Source organism: Rhodamnia argentea, chromosome 2 (assembly GCF_020921035.1).
Source record: "Rhodamnia argentea isolate NSW1041297 chromosome 2, ASM2092103v1, whole genome shotgun sequence".
Taxonomy (NCBI): domain Eukaryota; kingdom Viridiplantae; phylum Streptophyta; class Magnoliopsida; order Myrtales; family Myrtaceae; genus Rhodamnia; species Rhodamnia argentea.
In genome coordinates, this window is record NC_063151.1 from 19,593,002 (window position 1) to 19,604,162 (window position 11,161).

The 11,161-nt window shown below is 42.1% G+C and overlaps 1 protein-coding gene across 4 annotated transcripts; it reads right to left on the minus strand.

The window, feature by feature from the left end:
* Positions 1–1,432: 1,432 nt before the first annotated feature.
* LOC115739595 (inositol-tetrakisphosphate 1-kinase 3-like) lies at positions 1,433–7,015 on the minus strand. Of its 4 annotated transcripts, XM_030672772.2 has the most exons (11): positions 6,057–6,093; positions 5,838–5,919; positions 5,445–5,477; positions 5,123–5,236; positions 3,743–3,863; positions 3,539–3,631; positions 3,152–3,271; positions 2,876–3,052; positions 2,483–2,538; positions 2,291–2,375; positions 1,433–1,806 (listed from the first exon to the last, which is right to left on the minus strand). In XM_030672772.2, the coding sequence occupies exons 5-11, from the start codon at positions 3,783–3,785 to the stop codon at positions 1,715–1,717; spliced, it is 666 nt and encodes a 221-aa protein (XP_030528632.1). In that variant the 5' UTR covers positions 3,786–3,863; positions 5,123–5,236; positions 5,445–5,477; positions 5,838–5,919; positions 6,057–6,093; the 3' UTR covers positions 1,433–1,714. The 4 variants fall into 4 exon arrangements, with proteins under 4 accessions (XP_030528632.1, XP_030528629.1, XP_030528630.1 ...); XM_030672769.2 differs by lacking the exons at positions 5,123–5,236; positions 6,057–6,093 and adding an exon at positions 6,708–7,015; XM_030672770.2 differs by lacking the exon at positions 5,123–5,236 and having other exon boundaries at positions 6,057–6,091.
* Positions 7,016–11,161: the final 4,146 nt, after the last annotated feature.

Sequence of the window (11,161 nt, forward strand, 5' to 3'; positions counted from 1 at the left end):
GGCCGGTTAGCAGGTGTAGGCGTTGTAGAAAGTGTATCTTTGCTCCGAGGTCCATTGAAGGATGGAGAGCTGATGCTCGTGCTGGTCCAATGCGGTGTTTGATTGTCCAGATGCTATACAGAAGCCATTGGGACCCATCTCCATTAGCTGGGTAGGAGGAGTTAAAGTGGGCTTTGAACAACTGGGAAGTAACGTTGCGAATTCGCGTGCTTCGATTTATGTGACCTCCGTTTAAGAACGTCGATCGAGATTACCGCCTCCAGCCTCCAATTACATCCGACCTCATCGCAAGTTTCAACAAACCCAATAGGAAGATCGACGAAGGGAAGAGGCGTTCAAAAAAGTAGCCAAAAACTACCGGCCTGAAAGTTCCTTACTGTTAGGCAATGCCCGATAGAATATGGAGAACCACACGTGCACAATCAAGAAATGTTCGACGGGAGGGGTAGCACATTTCCTGGTAAGATATGGGCCGATAGCGCAGAATGGGATAATATCTATGCTTTAGGCTATTCCTACAATCACTGGAGGGGCCGGCCTAACCGCTCCCTTCCATTATGGATAGCAATAGTATGGCCGATCATTGTAGGTATAATAATAGATGCCAGAGACCAAGTTCTTATTATTTCTTTTTCCGCCTTTGTGTTAACCTTCTCAGTTTTTCTTAATAAATGATTCGCTACAAAAGCCCTTCTTCACTCATGCGATACTGCTGGATCGGGCTTTCGCCCATTGTCCAAGATTCCCCACCGCTGCCCACCGTGGGAGTCCGGGCGGTGTCTCAGTCCCAAATGAAGTCCCATATGAAGCGCATATGGATGGGGTGGATCATGAAGCCAACGGACTCGGAATTCGCACGCATCATCAAACATTCTCACTACTGCTTATGCAAGTATTCAGAGTAAAAGATGGACAAGCCATGCGCATAATCTAGTCAGTGCCATCGTAACTATCTGTGCCCTTCCACTTCCAGCATCTATCCGAAGTGAAGATGCAACGAGGCCAAACCACAAGCACCCAAAAGACGAAAAGTAGTCCGGCACTACCTATTACAGCAACTGACACGTGCTCACACAACGTGTTGCGACAGCTGAACAGGACGAGCATGCAAGTCTCGTTGCTCTTACTTCCACATTGCCTCTCAGTCATCCGTCACAACTTCGTTTCCATCTAAGCTGGATATAAAATTCATTCAAGATAAACACCCATGGCAAACATGGACGATCTATAAAGGTGACGATGATTACCCATCTAACAGAGAAGTCAAATGATATCCACTCCCCTCCTGGCCAAAAATTAACACCTACTTGAAAATTAACACCGAAGGAAGAACCCCACATAGATGAAGAGTTAATTCAGCTTGCCGAATATTAACGACCAGTGATAATCTTGACAAGACGTATCCATTGGACACTAGTTAAAAGAGAGAAAAAGAACCAACTTTTTATTCATTTTCAGAGTTGAGAATGCCATTCAAGCACTGCAACAGTTAAGTTACATGAATGAAAACTGTGTACATGATGAATTGTCCTGCGCCAGCCAGTCAGTAATTACAGAAGCTGAAGGTCCGCATCTTTCACTTTCACATGTATCCTCCCCCAACCGCTGGCACAGATCGCTACACGAGGCCTCTGTACAAGGAGGTGACTATAGCATAGATCTGGTGCGCAAAAGCATATTCTTCGTCATCATCTGAGGTAAAATTCTAATTAGACTAAGAGCCAGATCTTTTCCGGTACTTGCCCTGTGCCAAGCTCAAGAGGAAGTCTGTGAAAATATGCTCATATTCCGGCATTTTCCCATACCCTGCAATAGCATAGGAATCTATTTAATAACCCAAATCAAACCACAAAAGAGAGTAGTAAAGCAATGTGCACGATGAAAATTCCTGATGCCAATGCAGCATTCTCAGTCTTCTCTCTCCAAAGCAACTAAGAGAAATTGCACAAAGCCATTTGCAAACAAAAGTTGTTTGGTTACATGGAAGCTCATGCAAAGGCAACCAAAATAAAACAAGAGCCCATGATTCAAAATGCATCGGAATAGCCAATACCGAGGTGCCACGCACATAAGGACTTCCATTTCACATGAAGCATGAAAAACCCATCTGCCAACAAGTCCCTATAGAAGTTCCTTGCACAACTTGGTTTTGGTACAGTACACTTAATCCAGTGGCAAAAGTGAATGTCTTTTATCCTATCAGGGCTTCCTCAGGTTATAAGACAGGGACCTACTATTGCTATAGGAGCTTATTCGGAGCAAGAAGAACGGAGTAGTCTGCGTGACTTGCCTGGAAAATAGTTGATGTCAATGACATAATAATGATCTCTGGTTCCATGTTCTCGGATAATATCCAAGTTGAACAGCCGAAGACCCTACACATGTATGAAAGAAGAAAAAAGATTAGTCTTTTGTATTTCTTTAGGCACCAAGAGGTGTACCCAAATACAGGAATAGAAATTGGGATAAAACAGTTGATTACCAGGCGACGGCGAAGTTCTTTTGCAAATCTCTCGAGCAAAGGTCTTGGAGGAAGTTCTGCAAGGCCAAAACTGAGGTTATGCAAGGAAATTCAGTGGACACAAACCATGTCTTCTTCTTGTTTTTTTTTTTGGGCGGAAAACCACGTCTTGTTTAAATGTTAAGATATCAACCAAGCTCAGCAAAATAATTAATCTGAAGAGTGCAATCACAAACTGCATAAATCAACTCCACCAGAACAAAGGGAAATGAACCACAAGACAATTAAGTTGAGCCTCACTCCCCATGATTTCGAAGAGCAAGAGACCACGCAAGTCAATCGTGAAATTGTTATTCCGACTTATTAACCCATTCCCGCCTCATGTCATTCCGCTGACTAAAGGAGAACACCAACCTGCGACACTAGGGTCCAAATCAGCATCGTCTGCAGAAGCTGCAGCACAAGAAACCCTTGGAAAAGGGAATACCCCAGCACTTTTTGACAGCTCCTTCCTACTCACATTGGGCAAAGAGAACCGTCTCACAACCTTTATGGCTTCCCCAACAATGTATACCTTGAACATAACACCACCTGCAGAGGAGATGATTCTGCCACATAAGTATCATCATAGACTTTGCAGTAACCACCACAAAAGAACCACAGGTTATCATACAGCTCACAAGCACATACCATGATTGACAAACTCCTGAAGCACAAGGGGAGGTTCTAGTTTTTGGAGAGAGTATCTATCATAAGCAAGTGATAATTCATGGGATTTCGCACTTCCATCAGCCACCAGTGGTTTTGCAACTGAACAAGAGAAACAAATTCAGAAAATTCCCTAGCAAAAGACCAACTCCTTGCAGTTTCTTAAAATCGACAATATCAAAGGAAAATCTTTGATGGGAATGTAACATGGTCAAACATTGTCAGACAACGTTGACATTCAATAGATCATATACTGTAAGAAGAATGATAGGTATCGTAAATACTGTAAGAAGAATTATAAGTATTGAAAATTCCGATCATTTATAATGGAGTACACTATAAATCTTTGTTTGACAAGGTAGGAAGTACCAAGAGGAAGCCTCAGCCCAGCTCTATTAACAGCATCAGGGATTGATGAAGCATCTCTTTTAACAACCAGCTGCCTAGGCACACCAACCTTGCCTACATTTAGACAGAGATATTGGTCAGCACCGTAAAGTACCCACAAGAAACCACCTTCAAGAAACATTCGTCCACGATTTTTTAACAACTTGAAAAACAAAATAATAGTACCATATGAATCAGAAAAATTCATATCAGCAACTTCTTGAAGCATATACTGGCGATTATGCAAGTGTTGTATGGCATCTGGAGGATCAAGTACAGTGACTTCGGGGTGTGATTGCCTGTAATCCTGCAATTTAGATGTACATTGTGAGAATACAATTATGAATTTCACAACAAACGACAGAAACACACGGTGGCAAAGCAATGCACCTCAATAAGTCAAATAAGTGAAGAGAAAGGATAATGGTACATTCACCAAAACCTTTAAAAGAAAGTGACACCTGTCTGAGCTAGTCATTCACAATTTTACCATTACTATTATGTCAGAAAATTCAAACACCTTCTCCCATTATGGGACCACATGAAGTCCCCCACTTTTTCACCAAATTTGAGCCTGATTCAGTACTCCACACAAATGCTCCATTCTAACAAAAAGTAGTACATGGTCATTTCTCAGAGCACAAGCATAAAATTGGAGATAGTTGACCAGAATAATTGGCAAATCTGACATGCATAGATCACAATTCGGGTGTTAACCTCTAGAGAACTATTTTTTTAAAATGCGACTTGATGCATCCATGCGCTATAAAGGTATCTCACAAACCCGATGAACCCAGAGACATGTCATATCAAACAGCACACGTAGATTGAAAAAAAAAATTGAGAATTTGAACTTTGTATCCTACAAAATAGAGATGCTTCGAAACTAGGATGATCTACATTGCAAGAGGTAACACAATCAAATATCAAGCAGCAGCATTAAAGGGCAACATTCCTTGATTAGGCTCCATCATCTCAATCAGAAGTAAATCAAGCATATCCGGGTGGATGTTGAACGTGTTGGAGCTACCCTATTTTTGCTTATCCATGGGCAGTTTCCTAAAAATTTTGGCGATCATGGACAAGATGAACAGAAGGCAATTAATTAGATATGCAAGATATGTAGGCCAAGGTCAGCTGCAAACTAAATCGTCTTATTTTTCCCTCAATTATTCTGATGCATTCCTGAGAACGTTGAATCAATCATATTATACATCATACCACAAGTTTGTAGAGAGACGCAAAAGCCTGTCTCCTATGCAGACAAAAGCACATATTCATGTGAAAACTAGAGCTAAAACTAATCAAATAAAAGGGGAGGTCATGAGCAGAGCACGTCCTCTGTCTAGGCTACCTAATGACTACAGTCATCAGCAATGTGCTGACAGTGGAAAACAACGGCAAAAATGGACTCATGCAAAAGCATTTGATATCATTGTGCAAATACTGTTAGGAAAACCTAATGACTAAAGTTAGATCAGCAATGTGCTGACAGTGGAAAACACCAGCAAAATTGGACTCATTCAAAAGCATTTAATATCATCATGCAAATACTGTTAGGAAAACCTGAACAAATCAGTTAGATGGCCATGGGAGTAGAAACATCCTCGCCGAATCCTGAGGCCTCGACCTCAACTATAAAGGCGTGATTCATGACGGACGAAAGAGCAAGCAAGTACTCTGCAAGTATGTCATACGCGTATGAGCTTCAGCAATAAAAACTAGCTTGGTCACTGTGATTTGTCAGTGATCATTTGATTTGGCCACTCATATGCAATAAAACACAGACATGTCTACACTAGATACGTGAAATGAGCAAATAAAACAGCATCCTAACCAACCATTTATAGTGAAGATACTTAATCTAATGAACGGTCATGCTACTGACCTCGAGAATCTGGCGCCATTCCTTTCCTGACAGCTGAGGAAGAAAAGGGTAATGAAGAACTGTCAGAACAGGTCAGAAAGCAGCATCAAATATGTGTGATTGTGCTATATAAGAATGTTGCAGAAGGAGCGGAACCAGTGTATTGCCTTGAAGTTATGCATAATATGAGAATGAGATAGAAAGCAGAACTGTGCCTAAACTGTCAGCTCAAGTTAGACAGCAGCCTCCATTATGTGTGATCGTGCTATTTAAGAGATTACCATCCAGCGTCCTTTACTACTAAAAACTTGCATAATGAAACAGAATTCACCATCCACAACACCGACATAAAATCTTCATCAAAGCATCAAAAAGGCCTGTTTACCCAGAAAAAGGAAAGGAATATACTCCTACCTTATGCAATACAATATCAAAAGGGCCTTGCTCAGAGAGAGGCCTACTCTGATCTATTGCGACAAATAATATTCCTTTGTTCCTGGATCGGAAAACAAATAAACTGGATCAGCAACATGTTGTCAAATACGAAAAGCAACTACAACAATTTCCCAAAGAAAATGTAAAAGCGGCAACTCTTCTATATACAACCACACAGGTCGAAGAGACATATATTACCTACAATTAACCAAATCACCAAAGAGAAACCTAACAGGTCATCCTAAATGCTTCACTAAGGCGCAGGGTACACAAGCATATTACAAGTTAGCTAGTTACTCCACTGCCAGCTTGAATCCAGAGTAGAGCATCAACTAAAAGAACACATTCAAACAAAAAAGAACCCTTTCCAGACCACATGAAGTACTGGAAAAAAGAAAAAGCATCCTCCTTTGAAAGTTTCCATATTACCACAGATTCTTGCCAGCCAAACGAAAGTGACATGTGTGGTGGAAAAAGGGAATGACACGCGCTAACAAAGAATTTCAATCTCGAGAGAATTTATGGAACCAGATTCCAATTCCAAAATATCAAAAGAATCAGACTGTAGAAAGTGATCTGCCCAAAACCGGTACCACCTACGAGTCCAGTTATCTTCCACTTGAACAGCTTAAACTTTCAAAGTTCACAAAAACCATGAACGCCACGAACCTCCATTCACGACCAGAAACGAAGAACCAGCCATTTTTTACTCCCGAAAACATCAATTTTCCCCTTAATTTCCGATCAAATCTTCCAGACACGTACAGCCGCACCCGAAAGGCAGGACAAATACATATATAACGGCGAGCGATTAAGGCCAATCTGTTGTTAAGTTGAGAGAGCGATTACCTAGCTAAACCCTCAAACTGAGGCTGCAAGAAGCTCTTGGTTTTCTTAGAAGTGAGAGCATAACCCACCACCACCGATTTCCTCTGCTGAGGAGGGAACCCTAGCCCTAGGAAACACGCATTCTCATCCTCCTCGGGTTGTCGCGACATGTTTTTCTCCTCCCTCACGTACGACGCTTCGTTCCGACCCAACACTTCCTCTTTCAATATCATCCTCCCCTTCTCAGACTCTTATTTCTTCTTTTCCCCGCCTCGTCTACGGCTCCCTTCTCGAAAACGGGCAAAAAAAGAAAAAACAGACACACCCACACTCGCGCAAGCACACACACACACAGAGGGAGAGAGAACGAAACAAAGCGAAGCGAAGCGAGACCGAGCGACGGGAGCTTTTGAGGTAGACCAGACAGAGAGAGACAGAGATGCGAGTATTCCGATGCGTGCCCTAGTCTCCAGAATATGGCGTGGATGGCGAAATCGACGGAGAGTCGGTTACGCGCAGAGAGAGAGAGAGAGAGGGGGGGGAAATGGACTTTCTGTCCGAACGAGCGGGGCCGATGCAGGCGACGACGACGATGAAGACGACGAGGGAGCGAGAGTATTTATACATGGCCCATGAAGGAGGGAGCCGCTGTTTTCTCTCTCTACTGTGTCTGTGTGTTTTTTGCGCCCCTAAATAAACGACGCGTTTTGTTAATCACGATGATGGACGGTGGGCGAGCAAAGCCGAGTTCCGATCCGAATCCCGTGTTACCCAATACCCGCTCGTCGGTGGGCCCGGTGACGTGGAGCAGCGCTGACCCGGGATTGGCCAGTGACTGGCGAGCGTGGGAAGCAGGTGTACACGTCATAATATCCCCTTTGATTTTTGCTAAAAATGTACTGAAGGTATCATGAATTATGACCGTGGATTTATGGTTTCGTCCATCGGATGCCAAATCTACCTTATTAAAATTTGTTTGGTGCCCGTCCCCGAAACTCATCCATATTAATTCTCCAAATAAACAAATCTCACTCTAAAGCTAATAAAGACAAATCATGTCGCAAATTTTCGCAATTGCGGCCTTAAAACTTAAAGATATGGGAAGATCTGTCCCCGGGTGATTTTAATGACAAGGTCCTAACTTTCCATCCGAATGCGCAAGAAATGTGATGAGTCGGTACCCATAAAGCGCCATGTAGCGTCGAGATTCTAAAAGAGCTGTTGTTTTGATTTCCGTACTTTAAAAAAAAAAAAAAAAGTTCCATTTTAGTCATTGGTTAATGTTTCATTTTTAAACGATAAGTTTTCGATATTTTTCTCTCTGAATGGCTAGGTCGGCTTAATACTTTTCGTAAACTTTTCTTGGGGTCGCCTGTGGGAGAGCGGACTTATGCGCCCGACTAACTGTTCGATTTGCATGAATCCGAGACTAGTCGAGCACTCACAAATTTCCCCGATTCTTTTCAGCGAAATCGGGGCAAATCATGCGCATCGATGAGCTGGTCTCGATCTTCGAAAATAGTGAGATCCATTCATTCAAGATTTCGGATGCACCCCTCACCGGCATCGGGGAGCAATAGCTTTAGTTAGGAGACGAGTGGGATCCCGAATTTCCTAATTTGATTTTTGGGAAGCTGGCACTTCCCTTTTGCTACTTAAAAGAACATTCTAGGAAGCCATAAAGAAAGAGCGCACGGTGGCGACAAAACGATCGGATAGACCGAGAGAGTCTGAATCAATCCCTAGCAAATACTTTACTTTAGGTAATGGACCGCGGCGCACTAAAACTTAAGAAAAAACAAACACAAAAAATTATTTGTCAAATTGGCCCCACGGCTGGAGACGAGAAAGGAAGCTATTCATGAGACATCAATTCCGAGCATCTCATATGATCCCTGAGCGATCGATCCATCGTCGTATCACAACATATTGTACCGTCACCGATCTAACCCAATTGAGAAAAGTGAATCCGGATTGTGAATGCAGCCGGGCTAGGATGGCTCGCACGTTTATTGAAAGTGTGTTAGACACGCAGGGTCGGAGGACAGGTTGGTCCGAAACCAGGTAATGTCCGTGATCGAACCGCCTAGAAAAGGATGGCGCATCAGGACTTTCCTCATTCATTCATGACATTTTTTTCATTGTATACGACAGAATTCATAAATTGCGGAATAGATACGTGGAATGTATTGGCTGTGGTTTTAAGGTGGTGGTAGTAATGAGATTCTTCTCTCTGACTCACTCCTCACGAAGAATAGCGTCCCCGGCAATGGCAAGGAGGTCCACGTCTGGGTCCAGGAGCGTTCGAATCCCTTTTATCTTGGTCAGATGGACATGGTCGGCCTAAGACGAGGGCACTACTTGTAATTTTGTCGAACATCTAACTCGGGTTATTTAATATTTGGTCAGATCCAGCAAGGTCTTTACGGCCCGGCGAGGGCGTCCCGTCTCTCGCTGACGGCCAACGAGGATTAAAAACAAAAAAAAAAAATTACTAAAATCCAAAAGTTACCATAGTATTATTAAAATGTCCACGACCAACATTTACGTCGGCGATTTCAAGTCAAAATTGACCGCAGACATTTTAACAATATCTGGACCAATTAACATCCAAACATCCTAAACCCCGTTAGGACTCTTTTTTTGATACTTTTCCCATAGAGAAACTACGCTCCATCTCTTTTGCAAAGAGAGAGGCGATGAAGTTCCAAAACTTCACGTCTCTTAAGGGTGCGTTCGTTTCCCTGAAACTTCGTGATAAAGTAAAATACTTTCCATAGAAATCATTTTCAACGAAATAGTGATTAATTCTCATTTGTTTGGTGGTTTGAAAGAGAAAAAATATTTCCCTCTCGCCGTTTTCTTCAAATCTAAATTTGTTGTTTTCTGTCTATAAAAAACATTTTTTCGCATGCCGATCAATTTGCCGTCATTAAAACACCGGAAAGTCGAGAAACAACATCCCGAAAAGCAGAATCGGATTCGTAACTACTTATGTCCTTGCGTTTGCTCCGGTTTCAGAATCAGCATATCTCTGAAGTTTGATGCTTTCCACATCTCTTTCTTAGTGGCATGCTAAGCTCCTATTAGCTTCCAGCATTGGACGTGCGGTTGCTTTCATGCTCATTAATTAATTCCCACTTTTAGAATAATTGGACACACGCAAGTTTTGAAGAAGTATATTCTTTATTACAAGATTGTCAAAATCAATCTTTATAAAATGCTGACTTTTAACCTCTGTTCTTGTTCTATACCATATAGACCCCTCATGAGATAGATTTTGCCCCCACCGCTTTCGCTTTAAAAAAAAAAAAGGGAAAATTCCTTTTTCATTTGCGTGTCGTGCAGATTATACGCTGCGCAGATTGAAATTGGGCTGACTGACGACGAAAAATTCCTCGCTATCGATCTTTAAGTATATTGTACGACGGATGTCAATTCAGTTTTGAACTTTGCAATTTTGCCAATTCAATTTTGAATCTCTGCATGCCGTTGTGATGGTTCAGTCATTGGTTGGCCATCCTATGCGGCACACCGCTACTATGGCGATTTCCGGCAAAAATTACCCGGAAGTATTATGTTGAAATTTTATGCAAAGGTCAATGACTAAATTGGTGAATTGAAAAGTTTAAAATTGAATCTAGATTTATGATCGACTGTATAATTTACCCAATTGTAAAAAAAATAAAAAAAATCAATTGGGTATCGAGTAAATTTCATTAGATTTTACCTTGAAATGATGTTTGCCGATGTAAACACAGAAGACTGAAGAGTAGGGTAACCGGCGTGTAAAGCGTGGAAGCAAATTTAAGGTGGAAAGCGATAGAACTGTGGACTGGACGCTCGTGACCATAAGTTTGGATTTTTTTTTTTTTTTTTTGGGTGGGTCTCCTTGTCAACATGCGTCCTTATTTTTTTTTTTTTTGTCGGAAAACACGGCTATATTGCTAAGTTGGAAAATATGTACAACTAGGATGGGCCTCGGAGAAGAGAATGGCCCTGAGTACAGAGGGTAGTGAGTCAAACCGGTCGAACTCTTATTTGCTTCGAAGATTAAATCGATGAGTTGTAAATCGACTATAAATTATTAACTGGCCCGCCTAGCAACACGTTTTCATTGTATGGTTTCTTTAGCCTAATACACTTCAACAAAATTGATGAAATCCAATCGACGGTGATCATCGCGGGGTCGGGAATTGAGCGAACGAATGAACTTAATTCGCACGCGATAATGGCATAGCTCGGCTCACCTGAACCACAAACCACCATGAGTGGCCACCGGCATGACCTTGGCCAGCTTTAGCTGTCAGTGATGGCCATTGTCCATGTCCTCACCCATTCCTCTCTCTCTCTCCCCCGCAATAAACGTATCTTGTATGCTCCCAAGCATGTGTGAACCGAATGCACATTTATCATTGGATGAGGTGGGATTCACGTGCGCTCTGCTTTATTCGAGAGTAATTATAAAATTGGGC